Source organism: Lissotriton vulgaris, unplaced genomic scaffold (assembly GCF_964263255.1).
Source record: "Lissotriton vulgaris unplaced genomic scaffold, aLisVul1.2 SCAFFOLD_669, whole genome shotgun sequence".
In the NCBI taxonomy this organism is placed as follows: domain Eukaryota; kingdom Metazoa; phylum Chordata; class Amphibia; order Caudata; family Salamandridae; genus Lissotriton; species Lissotriton vulgaris.
In genome coordinates, this window is record NW_028244991.1 from 302,483 (window position 1) to 318,609 (window position 16,127).

Sequence of the window (16,127 nt, forward strand, 5' to 3'; positions counted from 1 at the left end):
CATTGCAGCATCTCTTTGTGCAGGATCACTGTGGAATCTCTGTGCATGCAGGACCACTGCAGCATGTCTTTGTGCAGGATCATTGCAGCATCTCTTTGTGCAGGATCACTGTGGAATCTCTGTGCATGCAGGACCACTGCAGCATGTCTTTGTGCAGGATCATTGCTGCATCTTTGTGCAGGATCAGTGCAGCATGTCTTTGTGCAGGATCATTGCAGCATCTCTTTGTGCAGGGTCACTGATGCATCTCTTTGAGCAGGATCATTGCTGCATCTTTGTGCAGGATCATTGCAGCATCTCTTTGTGCAGGATCATTGCTGCATCTTTGTGCAGGATCATTGCAGCATCTCTTTGTGCAGGATCACTGTGGAATCTCTGTGCAGGACCACTGCAGCATGTCTTTGTGCAGGATCATTGCAGCATCTCTTTGTGCAGGATCATTGCTGCATCTTTGTGCAGGATCAGTGCAGCATGTCTTTGTGCAGGATCATTGCAGCATCTCTTTGTGCAGGGTCACTGACGCATCTCTTTGAGCAGGATCATTGCTGCATCTTTGTGCAGGATCATTGCAGCATCTCTTTGTGCAGGATCACTGTGGAATCTCTGTGCAGGACCACTGCAGCATGTCTTTGTGCAGGATCATTGCAGCATCTCTTTGTGCAGGGTCGCTGACGCATCTCTTTGAGCAGGATCATTGCTGCATCTTTGTGCAGGATCATTGCAGCATCTCTTTGTGCAGGGTCGCTGACGCATCTCTTTGAGCAGGATCATTGCTGCATCTTTGTGCAGGATCATTGCAGCATCTCTTTGTGCAGGATCCCTGTGGAATCTCTGTGCAGGACCACTGCTGCATCTCTTTGTGCAGGATCATTGCAGCATCTCTTTGTGCAGGATCACTGTGGAATCTCTGTGCAGGACCACTGCTGCATCTCTTTGTGCAGGATCATTGCAGCATCTCTTTGTGCAGGATCACTGTGGAATCTCTGTGCATGCAGGACCACTGCAGCATGTCTTTGTGCAGGATCATTGCAGCATCTCTTTGTGCAGGATCAGTGCAGCATCTCTTTGTGGAGGGTCGCTGACGCATCTCTTTGAGCAGGATCATTGCTGCATCTTTGTGCAGGATCAGTGCAGCATGTCTTTGTGCAGGATCATTGCAGCATCTCTTTGTGCAGGGTCACTGACGCATCTCTTTGAGCAGGATCATTGCTGCATCTTTGTGCAGGATCATTGCAGCATCTCTTTGTGCAGGATCACTGTGGAATCTCTGTGCAGGACCACTGCAGCATGTCTTTGTGCAGGATCATTGCAGCATCTCTTTGTGCAGGGTCGCTGACGCATCTCTTTGAGCAGGATCATTGCTGCATCTTTGTGCAGGATCATTGCAGCATCTCTTTGTGCAGGATCCCTGTGGAATCTCTGTGCAGGACCACTGCTGCATCTCTTAGTGCAGGATCATTGCAGCATCTCTTTGTGCAGGATCACTGTGGAATCTCTGTGCAGGACCACTGCTGCATCTCTTAGTGCAGGATCATTGCAGCATCTCTTTGTGCAGGATCACTGTGGAATCTCTGTGCAGGACCACTGCTGCATCTCTTTGTGCAGGATCATTGCAGCATCTCTTTGTGCAGGGTCGCTGACGCATCTCTTTGAGCAGGATCACTGTGGAATCTCTGTGCAGGACCACTGCTGCATCTCTTTGTGCAGGATCATTGCTGCATCTTTGTGCAGGATCATTGCAGCATCTCTTTGTGCAGGATCATTGCTGCATCTTTGTGCAGGATCATTGCAGCATCTCTTTGTGCAGGATCACTGTGGAATCTCTGTGCAGGACCACTGCTGCATCTCTTTGTGCAGGATCATTGCTGCATCTTTGTGCAGGATCATTGCAGCATCTCTTTGTGCAGGGTCGCTGACGCATCTCTTTGTGCAGGATCATTGCTGCATCTTTGTGCAGGATCATTGCAGCATCTCTTTGTGCAGGATCACTGTGGAATCTCTGTGCAGGACCACTGCTGCATCTCTTTGTGTAGGATCATTGCAGCATCTCTTTGTGCAGGATCACTGTGGAATCTCTGTGCAGGACCACTGCTGCATCTCTTTGTGCAGGATCATTGCAGCATCTCTTTATGCCGGATCACTGTGGAATCTCTGTGCAGGATCATTTCTGCATCTCTTTGTGCAGGGTCACTGCTGCATCTCTTTGTGCAGGATCACTGTGGAATCTCTGTGCAGGATCATTTCTGCATCTCTTTGTGCAGGGTCACTGCAGCATGTCTTTGTGCAGGATCATTGCTGCATCTTTGTGCAGGATCATTGCAGCATCTCTTTGTGAAGGGTCGCTGACGCATCTCTTTGTGCAGGATCATTGCTGCATCTTTGTGCAGGATCATTGCAGCATCTCTTTGTGCAGGATCACTGTGGAATCTCTGTGCAGGACCACTGCAGCATAACTTTGTGCAGGATCATTGCAGCATCTCTTTGTGCAGGGTCGCTGACGCATCTCTTTGAGCAGGATCATTGCTGCATCTTTGTGCAGGATCACTGCAGCATCTCTTTGTGCAGGATCACTGTGGAATCTCTGTGCAGGACCACTGCTGCATCTCTTTGTGCAGGATCATTGCAGCATCTCTTTGTGCAGGATCACTGTGGAATCTCTGTGCAGGACCACTGCTGCATCTCTTTGTGCAGGATCATTGCAGCATCTCTTTGTGCAGGATCACTGTGGAATCTCTGTGCAGGACCACTGCTGCATCTCTTTGTGCAGGATCATTGCAGCATCTCTTTGTGCAGGATCATTGCAGCATCTCTTTGTGCAGGATCACTGTGGAATCTCTGTGCAGGACCACTGCAGCATGTCTTTGTGCAGGATCATTGCAGCATCTCTTTGTGCAGGATCACTGTGGAATCTCTGTGCATGCAGGACCACTGCAGCATGTCTTTGTGCAGGATCATTGCTGCATCTTTGTGCAGGATCAGTGCAGCATGTCTTTGTGCAGGATCATTGCAGCATCTCTTTGTGCAGGGTCACTGATGCATCTCTTTGAGCAGGATCATTGCTGCATCTTTGTGCAGGATCATTGCAGCATCTCTTTGTGCAGGATCATTGCTGCATCTTTGTGCAGGATCATTGCAGCATCTCTTTGTGCAGGATCACTGTGGAATCTCTGTGCAGGACCACTGCAGCATGTCTTTGTGCAGGATCATTGCAGCATCTCTTTGTGCAGGATCATTGCTGCATCTTTGTGCAGGATCAGTGCAGCATGTCTTTGTGCAGGATCATTGCAGCATCTCTTTGTGCAGGATCACTGTGGAATCTCTGTGCAGGACCACTGCAGCATGTCTTTGTGCAGGATCATTGCAGCATCTCTTTGTGCAGGGTCGCTGACGCATCTCTTTGAGCAGGATCATTGCTGCATCTTTGTGCAGGATCATTGCAGCATCTCTTTGTGCAGGATCCCTGTGGAATCTCTGTGCAGGACCACTGCTGCATCTCTTTGTGCAGGATCATTGCAGCATCTCTTTGTGCAGGATCACTGTGGAATCTCTGTGCAGGACCACTGCTGCATCTCTTTGTGCAGGATCATTGCAGCATCTCTTTGTGCAGGATCACTGTGGAATCTCTGTGCATGCAGGACCACTGCAGCATGTCTTTGTGCAGGATCATTGCAGCATCTCTTTGTGCAGGATCAGTGCAGCATCTCTTTGTGGAGGGTCGCTGACGCATCTCTTTGAGCAGGATCATTGCTGCATCTTTGTGCAGGATCAGTGCAGCATGTCTTTGTGCAGGATCATTGCAGCATCTCTTTGTGCAGGGTCACTGACGCATCTCTTTGAGCAGGATCATTGCTGCATCTTTGTGCAGGATCATTGCAGCATCTCTTTGTGCAGGATCACTGTGGAATCTCTGTGCAGGACCACTGCAGCATGTCTTTGTGCAGGATCATTGCAGCATCTCTTTGTGCAGGGTCGCTGACGCATCTCTTTGAGCAGGATCATTGCTGCATCTTTGTGCAGGATCATTGCAGCATCTCTTTGTGCAGGATCCCTGTGGAATCTCTGTGCAGGACCACTGCTGCATCTCTTTGTGCAGGATCATTGCAGCATCTCTTTGTGCAGGATCACTGTGGAATCTCTGTGCAGGACCACTGCTGCATCTCTTAGTGCAGGATCATTGCAGCATCTCTTTGTGCAGGATCACTGTGGAATCTCTGTGCAGGACCACTGCTGCATCTCTTTGTGCAGGATCATTGCTGCATCTTTGTGCAGGATCATTGCAGCATCTCTTTGTGCAGGATCATTGCTGCATCTTTGTGCAGGATCATTGCAGCATCTCTTTGTGCAGGATCACTGTGGAATCTCTGTGCAGGACCACTGCTGCATGTCTTTGTGCAGGATCATTGCAGCATCTCTTTGTGGAGGGTCGCTGACGCATCTCTTTGAGCAGGATCATTGCTGCATCTTTGTGCAGGATCATTGCAGCATCTCTTTGTGCAGGGTCGCTGACGCATCTCTTTGTGCAGGATCATTGCTGCATCTTTGTGCAGGATCATTGCAGCATCTCTTTGTGCAGGATCACTGTGGAATCTCTGTGCAGGACCACTGCTGCATCTCTTTGTGTAGGATCATTGCAGCATCTCTTTATGCCGGATCACTGTGGAATCTCTGTGCAGGATCATTTCTGCATCTCTTTGTGCAGGGTCACTGCTGCATCTCTTTGTGCAGGATCATTGCAGCATCTCTTTGTGCAGGGTCGCTGACGCATCTCTTTGAGCAGGATCATTGCTGCATCTTTGTGCAGGATCATTGCAGCATCTCTTTGTGCAGGGTCGCTGACGCATCTCTTTGTGCAGGGTCATTGCTGCATCTTTGTGCAGGATCATTGCAGCATCTCTTTGTGCAGGATCACTGTGGAATCTCTGTGCAGGACCACTGCAGCATAACTTTGTGCAGGATCATTGCAGCATCTCTTTGTGCAGGGTCGCTGACGCATCTCTTTGAGCAGGATCATTGCTGCATCTTTGTGCAGGATCACTGCAGCATCTCTTTGTGCAGGATCACTGTGGAATCTCTGTGCAGGACCACTGCTGCATCTCTTTGTGCAGGATCATTGCAGCATCTCTTTGTGCAGGATCACTGTGGAATCTCTGTGCAGGACCACTGCTGCATCTCTTTGTGCAGGATCATTGCAGCATCTCTTTGTGCAGGATCACTGTGGAATCTCTGTGCAGGACCACTGCTGCATCTCTTTGTGCAGGATCATTGCAGCATCTCTTTGTGCAGGATCATTGCAGCATCTCTTTGTGCAGGATCACTGTGGAATCTCTGTGCATGCAGGACCACTGCAGCATGTCTTTGTGCAGGATCATTGCAGCATCTCTTTGTGCAGGATCATTGCTGCATCTTTGTGCAGGATCAGTGCAGCATGTCTTTGTGCAGGATCATTGCAGCATCTCTTTGTGCAGGGTCACTGACGCATCTCTTTGAGCAGGATCATTGCTGCATCTTTGTGCAGGATCATTGCAGCATCTCTTTGTGCAGGATCACTGTGGAATCTCTGTGCAGGACCACTGCAGCATGTCTTTGTGCAGGATCATTGCAGCATCTCTTTGTGCAGGGTCGCTGACGCATCTCTTTGAGCAGGATCATTGCTGCATCTTTGTGCAGGATCATTGCAGCATCTCTTTGTGCAGGATCCCTGTGGAATCTCTGTGCAGGACCACTGCTGCATCTCTTTGTGCAGGATCATTGCAGCATCTCTTTGTGCAGGATCACTGTGGAATCTCTGTGCAGGACCACTGCTGCATCTCTTTGTGCAGGATCATTGCAGCATCTCTTTGTGCAGGATCACTGTGGAATCTCTGTGCATGCAGGACCACTGCAGCATGTCTTTGTGCAGGATCATTGCAGCATCTCTTTGTGCAGGATCAGTGCAGCATCTCTTTGTGGAGGGTCGCTGACGCATCTCTTTGAGCAGGATCATTGCTGCATCTTTGTGCAGGATCATTGCAGCATCTCTTTGTGCAGGGTCACTGACGCATCTCTTTGAGCAGGATCATTGCTGCATCTTTGTGCAGGATCATTGCAGCATCTCTTTGTGCAGGATCACTGTGGAATCTCTGTGCAGGACCACTGCAGCATGTCTTTGTGCAGGATCATTGCAGCATCTCTTTGTGCAGGGTCGCTGACGCATCTCTTTGAGCAGGATCATTGCTGCATCTTTGTGCAGGATCATTGCAGCATCTCTTTGTGCAGGATCCCTGTGGAATCTCTGTGCAGGACCACTGCTGCATCTCTTTGTGCAGGATCATTGCAGCATCTCTTTGTGCAGGATCACTGTGGAATCTCTGTGCAGGACCACTGCTGCATCTCTTAGTGCAGGATCATTGCAGCATCTCTTTGTGCAGGATCACTGTGGAATCTCTGTGCAGGACCACTGCTGCATCTCTTTGTGCAGGATCATTGCAGCATCTCTTTGTGCAGGGTCGCTGACGCATCTCTTTGAGCAGGATCACTGTGGAATCTCTGTGCAGGACCACTGCTGCATCTCTTAGTGCAGGATCATTGCAGCATCTCTTTGTGCAGGGTCACTGTGGAATCTCTGTGCAGGACCACTGCTGCATCTCTTTGTGCAGGATCATTGCTGCATCTTTGTGCAGGATCATTGCAGCATCTCTTTGTGCAGGATCACTGTGGAATCTCTGTGCAGGACCACTGCTGCATCTCTTTGTGCAGGATCATTGCTGCATCTTTGTGCAGGATCATTGCAGCATCTCTTTGTGCAGGGTCGCTGACGCATCTCTTTGTGCAGGATCATTGCTGCATCTTTGTGCAGGATCATTGCAGCATCTCTTTGTGCAGGATCACTGTGGAATCTCTGTGCAGGACCACTGCTGCATCTCTTTGTGCAGGATCATTGCTGCATCTTTGTGCAGGATCATTGCAGCATCTCTTTGTGCAGGGTCGCTGACGCATCTCTTTGTGCAGGATCATTGCTGCATCTTTGTGCAGGATCATTGCAGCATCTCTTTGTGCAGGATCACTGTGGAATCTCTGTGCAGGATCATTGCTGCATCTTTGTGCAGGATCATTGCAGCATCTCTTTGTGCAGGATCATTGCAGCATCTCTTTGTGCAGGGTCGCTGTGGAATCTCTGTGCAGGACCACTGCTGCATCTCTTTGTGCAGGATCATTGCTGCATCTTTGTGCAGGATCATTGCAGCATCTCTTTGTGCAGGATCACTGTGGAATCTCTGTGCAGGACCACTGCTGCATCTCTTTGTGCAGGATCATTGCAGCATCTCTTTGTGCAGGATCACTGTGGAATCTCTGTGCAGGACCACTGCTGCATCTCTTTGTGCAGGATCATTGCAGCATCTCTTTGTGCAGGATCATTGCAGCATCTCTTTGTGGAGGGTCGCTGACGCATCTCTTTGAGCAGGATCATTGCTGCATCCTTGTGCAGGATCATTGCTGCATCTCTTTGTGCAGGATCACTGTGGAATCTCTGTGCAGGACCACTGCTGCATCTCTTTGTGCAGGATCATTGCAGCATCTCTTTGTGCAGGATCAGTGTGGAATCTTTGTGCAGGATCATTGCAGCATCTCTTTGTGCAGGATCACTGTGGAATCTCTGTGCAGGATCATTGCAGCATCTCTTTGTGCAGGATCATTGCAGCATCTCTTTGTGCAGGATCACTGTGGAATCTCTGTGCAGGACCACTGCTGCATCTCTTTGTGCAGGATCATTGCAGCATCTCTTTGTGCAGGATCACTGTGGAATCTCTGTGCAGGACCACTGCTGCATCTCTTTGTGCAGGATCATTGCAGCATCTCTTTGTGCAGGATCATTGCAGCATCTCTTTGTGGAGGGTCGCTGACGCATCTCTTTGAGCAGGATCATTGCTGCATCCTTGTGCAGGATCATTGCTGCATCTCTTTGTGCAGGATCACTGTGGAATCTCTGTGCAGGACCACTGCTGCATCTCTTTGTGCAGGATCATTGCAGCATCTCTTTGTGCAGGATCAGTGTGGAATCTTTGTGCAGGATCATTGCAGCATCTCTTTGTGCAGGATCACTGTGGAATCTCTGTGCAGGATCATTGCAGCATCTCTTTGTGCAGGATCATTGCAGCATCTCTTTGTGCAGGATCACTGTGGAATCTCTGTGCAGGACCACTGCTGCATCTCTTTGTGCAGGATCGGTGCAGCATCTCTTTGTGCAGGATCATTGCAGCATCTCTTTGTGCAGGACCACTGCTGCATCTCTTTGTGCAGGATCATTGCAGCATCTCTTTGTGAAGGATCAGTGCAGCATCTCTTTGTGCAGGATCATTGCTGCAGTTCCCTTTATAGGCTCACTGCTACAGTTCATTTTACAGGCTCACTGCTGCCCTTCCCTTTACAGGCTTACTGCTGTAGTTCCCTTTACAGGCTCACTGCTGCAGTTCCATTTATAGGCTCACTGCTACAGTTCATTTTACAGGCTCACTGCTGCCGTTCCCTTCAGAGGCTCACTGCTATGGTTCATTTTACAGGATCACTGCTGCAGTTCCATTTACAGGCTCACTTCTGCAGTTCCCTTTACAGGCTCACTTCTGCAGTTCCCTTTACAGGCTCGCTGCTACACTTTCCTTTACAGGCTCATTGCTGCCTTTCCCTTTACAGGCTCACTGCTACACTTTCCTTTACAGGCTCACTGCTGCCCTTCCCTTTACAGGCTCACTGCTACACTTTCCTTTACAGGCTCACTGCTGCCCTTCCTTTTACAGGCTTGCTGTTACACTTCCCTGTACAGGCTCACTGCTGTAGTTCCATTTACAGGCTCACTGCTGCAGTTCCCTTTATAGGCTCACTACTACAGTTCATTTTACAGGCTCACTGCTGTAGTTCCCTTAACAGGCTCACTGCTGCAGTTCCCTTTATAGGCTCACTGCTACAGTTCATTTTACAGGCTCACTGCTGTAGTTCCCTTAACAGGCTCACTGCTGCAGTTCCCTTTACAGACTCACTGATGCAGTACATTTTACAGGATCACTGCTGCAGTTCCCTTTACAGGCACACTGCTGCAGTTCCCTTTACAGGCACACTGCTGCAGTTCATTTTACAGGCTCACTGCTGCTGTTCCCTTTAGAGGCTCGCTGCTACAGTTGATTTTACAGGATCCCTGCTACAGTTCAATTTACAGGCTCACTGCTGCTCTTCCCTTTACAGGCGCTCGCTGCTAAACTTCCCTTTACAGGCTCACTAAAAAAACGTTCCTTTACAGACTCACGCTGCCCTTCCCGTTACAGGCTCACTGCTGTAGCTCATTTTACAGGATCACCACTGCAGTTCCATTTACAGACTCACTGCTGCAGCTGCTATTTAAGGGCCACTGCTGCAGTTCATTTTACAGGATCACTGTTGCAGTTTCATATAAAGGGTCACTGCTACAGTTCGCTTTACAGGCACATTGCTACAGTTCCTTTTACAGGATCACTGCTGCTGTTCCATTTACAGGGTAACTGCTGCCGTACCGTTTACAGGCTCACTGCTGCACTTCCCTTTACAGGATCACCTTTTTAAGGATCACTCCTGCAGCTGTAGTTTGCGGGCTCGCTGCTGCATCTGTTTCTCAGGGCCGCTGCTCAGCCCGTTTTGCGGGATCACTGCTGCGGCTGCTTAGCTTGATCTTCGCTGCAGGTCAGTTTCGGGGTCGCCCGATCCCTGCACGCGCTCTGTCCCTCATCCCGGGATCCCCCCAGACTCGCAGGTCTGCTCCAATCAGGCCAAGTGATCCCAGCCGGCTTCAATCTCCCGAGCCCGGGCTCGCTCGCCTTCCTCTCGCTTTCATTGTCAGAGCCCCCGCGCCCCCCCCCCCCGGCTGCCCCGGGTGGGAGGGGGTCTCGCAGCTGATGGGGTCCTGAGATGCAGAGCCAGCCTCCTGCTCCCGAGCGCCCATCAGACGGAGTGCGCTTCCTGCAGCGCTTTTCTTTTGTTCTTTCTTAAGTTCTTCCTGTCCCTGGTTAAACTTCTCAGCGGTCTGCTCGCTAAACGGGGGGTCTGCGCCTGTACCTGGATCTGGGGGTCCCCGAGACACTGCTGGACCCTGGGGACAAGGGTGCGCGTCGGTACCTGTCAGTGTGGGGCACGGAGCTGCGGTCGCGTGAACTTTTACCTCTGGGGAAGGTACTGAGTGGGCAGAAAGCTGCTGTTACATGCACCCTGACCTCTGGAAAAGGTACTCGGGGAGCACGGAGCCGCTGCCCTTTAATTCCCGGCGTGGGGTCTGTTCCGCTGCCCGGTACTGTGGGGGCACGGAGCTGCTGCTCTCAGGTATCCGTCCATGGGTCCGAGACTGTCTCTCTGCTGCTACAATGGACGTGCCTAAAATACCATCAGAAACGTGTGATCCTGAACAAATTGTGCACTTCTCTCAGTGACCCACTGCCTGCTTCTGATTGGACCTCGGAGGTGGTCGGGCGCCTGTAACTCCCAGCGCATCCACCCTTGCCCCCGTGTCTGCTCGCTGCCCCCTCTTGCTTGTACCAGCAGTCTTGACCCTGCGCACCGGTCCCTGTGCCTGCATCCAGACCCTGCTGTGCCTGCATCCTGCTGCCTGGACACAGAGCCTGCACGCGTTACCTGCACCCTTCTGCCTGGACGCGGCCCCTTCATCCTGCTGCCTGGACGCAGTGCCTGCTCCTTGCTGCCTGGACGCCGGACCTACACCCCGTTGTGCCAGCACCCTGTTACCTGAAGGCTGTGCCTGCACGCTAGTTACTGTATCCTTAACTTGCGCCAACCCCTGCCCCTTGAAAGATGCAGTCGGTGCTGTCCCTGCTCTGCTCCTGCTCCTTGCTGGCCCTGGTACTTGGCACCGGGTTCCTTTACCAGTTTCCGGCAGCGTCCACCCTGCAGCACACCTACGCGGAGCAAGCAGCGGCCCCCCAGGGCGCGGGGTTCCACAGCCGCCGGTGAGTACTCATGCCCTGCCTGATGCAGAGACCTTGTTCACCCAGTGCCTGCCAATGTGTCATTTTCTTGTGTATTTAAATCTAGTATTGTGCTCATGCTAAGATGAAAACGTTTCTATAACAACCTTTCGACGTGTTTTCATCCCAAATGGCAGGATTCAAGTTGTGATGCCCAGTGCCCCCTGCCCCTCATGCTTTGTTTTCATACTGTAGCTAATGTATTTCGCGTGCGTCCGAGCCCTGGAGCTGCGGATCGGTTCCCTGTGTGTGCAGATCGCTTTTCTTGCCGCCTCGCTGAACATCGTTTTCATCTCAAACAGCTGCTGCCAAGTGGTATCACATTGCACGTTTGGATTTTTAGTATTGTTGGCGCCATATTCTACAGGACCGCTTGGGGGCACTGTTGTCCTTTAAAATAAGTTTAGAACAAACACGGTGAAGGTGCTTAAACTAGAGTCTAGTTACCTTTAGACCTTCCTTCACAACAATCAGGGGGTGACGGTCGAGGTACCATCACACTCGCCTCTCACAAAAGTGCCCATAGAATGCTCTCCCCGGCAAAGTTGACAGTCTTTTATATCGAACCTTCTTCTGAAAGTATTATTTATTTAAAATAGCAAACCACCTGGTTTTATGCACTTGGTGGGTGCCCAGTTGTCTTCGCCAGCAGACAGTGCCCCTGTAAATATATATCGGGTCTGACCAGCAGGCATGCGAGCAACTCGTCATACGTACGCCACACCAAACTTATTGGAATAATGTGTTTTTAACCAACAATACCGTCCGAGCACGCCAAGGCTTGACGTTTAGCTGTCACAGTAATAGTTTGCAACTACAAATACCAACATGCACTGTAGTGCCTTTTCTTACAGAGAGACGACTTGACTGCACTGTACTCTTTTGACACGGGGCCAGTTGACACTTGTTAGTTGTAACTTTTACTAAGGCACGTCCACATTCAACACCCCGAGAAAGAAAGTAGGAGGGAGGGGGTTGATTGTAGAGGTTGATCTATAAACGGCGTCTCGCTGCTTCGTCACAGAGTGTTACTTGCGGAGTTTGAACTCTACGTTTTGTTGTCAGGTTTGCGCGATGCGGCGAGCACTTTTTGTTTCGAAGGTTATGTAGTGCGAACTGGACCCGAAGGTATCAGAGCGCTTTACATGAGCGCCTGTTGCATTACAGTCAGACACATTCATTTTAGACAGGGGCAGATTTACAAGCCCCCTATCGCCACCACTACGTCACTTTTCGTGACGTACTTATGGCGCAGGGGGCTCCTCCATATTTACAAGGAGAGGAACAGCCACCCTATGTGAATTTTCCTCTCCTCGTAAATATGGCCCCTTCACACGCAGCATTGTGCGTTCCATGGGTGTTACTGTGGGTGTTCCCACGCAACACCCATGGAACAAGCATATCTCCAGATTTACGAGAAATCGTAAATCTGGAGATGTGTGTGAATGCTAAACCACCCTAGAGGTGGCGTAGCAAGGCGCAACGAGGAGACATTTTTTCATTTCTCCTCGTTTTTTCCTCTTTCAATGCGTGCTGCATTCTACGGGAAACGGCCACTACAACGAGGCCGTTTCCACAAATACATTAACCACGCATGCATTACAACACATGCGTGGTTACCACGAAAGCCCTTACCACGCATACTTTTACTACGAGGTACGTAGTAAAGGCATGTGTGGTAAAGGGTAAAAAAAAGGGGGGCTTGAGGGGGTCTCCCCCCCAAAAAAAAACTCACTAGAAGAAACGTCGAGATGTGCAGGAAAACAACGTAGTTTAAGAGGAAACGGAAAGAAACTTCCGCTTCCTCTTAACGACATCCGACATCACCACGGAAGATATCAAGGAAAAGGTTTTGCGTAGAAAAACCATTCCGTTGTAACGAATACGTGGTAAAGGCGTGCGTTGCAACGGAATGCGTTGTAAAAACATACAACCGCATTCTACAGCACGCAATGAAAGAGGAAAAAGCTTCTTGTGATTGTTTTTGTGAAGGAAGGTGTCGCTTCCTGCTCAAAAACAATCTCCCCACGACGCAGGCATCCTTGCACCATGGTGCAAGGGTGCCTGCGCCCACACGGCTGCAGTTTGTGTGCCAGCTCAGAGAAGGCACAGAGATGCAACATATTCTTGTAAATATGTTGCATCTCTGTGCTTTCCAAACTAACGCAGCAATGCAAAGCAAAAGGATTTGCTGCACCGTGCTGCGTTCCTTTGTTGTAAATCTGCCTCTGTGGAATTAAGTGATTTGCGCCGAATCACAGGGCGTTTGAACCTCCTCAGCCTCGAACCTAGCTCCCCTGCTTGAAAGTCGTCCGTGCTAGCCGTTAAGCCACATCCTTTCACCTGCGTTCCACTTGATTTGTATTTTTTTAAGGTAGGTATATAGGACAGCAACTACAAGAGCATTATTAATAGTCGACACATGCAGCCCCTGGACACGTAGGCGCCCAAAGCCGCATGTTTTCTATCAACCTGGAGCAGAAAATCGAAGTCCTCGTTCAACGTAGTTTGTTTGCACAGACAATCCATGCCAAGGGAATAGCTAGCGTGCACCGTACACCGAAAGCACGTAGGCGCTACAGGTTTATGACGTGCTTTACATATGCAGTTACTAATGTCTCTGAATCCTACTTTAAAATACCTTACCACCCATTCAGTACTCTTTACCATACCTGCCAACTCACAACATCACTTCACTGTGGGAGGAGGAGGCGGGGCCTGGTGTGAGACCTTCTAAGAGGCGCTCTGCCCCTCGCCAAGCACAAGGGGTCACGAGGCTCTCGCCGATACCCTGGGGTGTTTTCACTCCTCTGATTGGATGGACATCGACTGCTGACAGCCCCTGCAGACTAGCTCAAATCCACCCTCTACGGTGGGTTTCAGCTCGTTTTCTCCGCCATCGTGTGATTTAGGCGGTGTTTCTGTATTTTTTTTCTTGTAGTGTTTGCCTACTTTGAAATAAGTCCCATCAGGGGTTATATGGGGCACAATTGAGTTGTGTTTAAAGGTAGTGCAAGTGTGTACAAGAGTGGCACTCTACGGGGGATTTTAGTTAATATGGTTATTCCACGCCCTTCTTTATATAGATCACGCCCCCTTACAGACCCCTCCCCATTTCATCGCACTTAAAGCCAACGCACTTTTCCTCCCCTGAAATGTCATTACATTCTTCATTGTACGGCCATTTGCCGTACAATGAAGTCTGTAATGGCACTTCAGGCGAGGTAAAAAGGCTGTCCCTGCTCTCCTGCTGCTCCTCCTTTCACTCCATTGTTCCGCTCTGTCATACAGGTCATTTACTCCTAAATTTGTAGGCCTCGGTGCTCTTGAGATAGCTCGCCCTGACTGGCTGTACCTAGTGCCAGCCAGCATGCACCCACCCGCAGCAACCCCAGATAAAGCATCTCCCATGAGCGCCCGCGCCCAGCGCGCGCCTGCGCTCCGCTTCTGTCGCTCCTGGGTGGACTTTAGAGAGTTCCTGGAAATCATTAGCACCAGTCAATGAATGTAAACTGCGGAGTGCCCTCGAGCGTGTTACTGCTCTTACACGCTTCAGTGCTGAGACCACAGACCAGCCCAGGCAAGAGCACCCTCCCGGGCACCGACACGCACCCCAGGCCCCGCCCACCCACACTACACTGACGCGCACACCCCAGGCCCCGCCCACCCACACTACACTGACGCGCACACCAGGCCCCGCCTACACACACTACACTGACGCTCCACACCAGGCCCCGCCCACACACACTACACTGCAGGTAGTTATCCCTCTGCGGTGAAGCTACCTGTGCGCATTCACATGAAGCTTATATCAATGCCACCATTATACAATTAGAATTCTAAACAATTGAAAAAACTTCCAAAATGGAGGCATTGATTTTCAAGTATTCTTCTTCCAAAATCAGACCCTTCAGCTTTTCGCGATTCTGGGTTTTGCAAAATGAATCTGAAATGTGCTGCAAAGCCTGATCCTGGCCACAACAGAAGCAAACAAACCCTGCATCCTGTTTACTGTGGCGCAAAGGCCAAGAGGGTCTTGGAAAACTCCCAGCACACTCTGTGTCTAATCTTCTGATGCTTGGACAAGTACAGGGGCTGTACAAAAGGGGGTGGTGATGGACGGAGCATCTGAATCAATCAAACACTCACACCCAGTCAAAAGATCTGGGTTTAATCCATCACCGTTCTTTAGCCCACTCTGCCACCCCAGTTCAGACATGGCTATATGCAAATCAGTCTGACCCTGTGCCTCATGGGAACAGTCCAGCCCGAACTGCCAAGCCATGTCTTCCCTGGACCGGAAACAAGCATCCTGGGACCGGTTCGGGCTGGACTGTTCCCATGAGGCACAGGGTCAGACTGATTTGCATAAAGCCATGTCTGAACTGGAGTGGCAGAGTGGGCTAAAGAACGGTGAAGGATTAAACCCAGATCTTTTGACTGGGTGTGAGTGTTTGATTGATTCAGATGCTCCGTCCATCACCACCCCCTTTTGTACCGCTTTTGGCCACCATAAGTGTGGCAGGGTATGCTCAGACGTGAGTCCTTTGCTCACTTGCCACTGGATTCAAGCAAACCGGGCTGAAGACGGCTGGAATGCCACAGCACATTCTACTAGTCACACTGGGCCTTTGATGGCTCCACTAAGTTAGCTGCTGCAGTAGGTTCTATGATGGAACAATGTATGCTTCAACAACGCATGTCTCAACCACAACCTCTACCCCTCGTCTTTACCACGCATGCCTTTAGCACGTATGCCTTTACAAAAATTTACATTGTAATGGCATGATTGGTGAAGGCATACTTGGTAAAGATCACACTCCAGCCATCCTGCCCGGAACCCTAAAAAAAGGCCCACAGAACTGCAATACCCCATCCCTAAATACTACCCTGACCCCCTCCCTGAACCCTAAAACCAGACCCTAGCCCTGCAATGCACCCCACCCCAGTCAAAGAAACGACCCCAACCCTCGACCCCCACCATGAGCCCTAAAATAGCCCCAGGCCAAAAAACTATCCAGACCCCTGCCCCCACCCTGACACCTAAAATTGCCCCCAGCTCTGAAAACTTCCCCTCCCACCACCCTGAGCCTTAAAGCTACCCCCCTGCCCCATGAAAACTACTCTCCACTGAAAACTACCCCCAGACCT

General features: G+C 50.4%; 1 protein-coding gene across 1 annotated transcript in view; it reads left to right on the forward strand.

Annotated features, from left to right (window-relative positions):
• Window positions 1-10,718: 10,718 nt before the first annotated feature.
• Window positions 10,719-16,127, forward strand: part of LOC147666673 (collagen alpha-1(XXVI) chain-like) — a gene marked incomplete at its 3' end in the record, with an annotated part of 663,130 nt that continues 657,721 nt past the window's right edge. Inside the window, exon 1 of the mRNA XM_086948979.1 lies at window positions 10,719-10,958. Within this exon, the coding sequence (XP_086805105.1) occupies window positions 10,804-10,958 (155 nt within the window). The remainder of the gene's footprint in view (window positions 10,959-16,127) is intronic.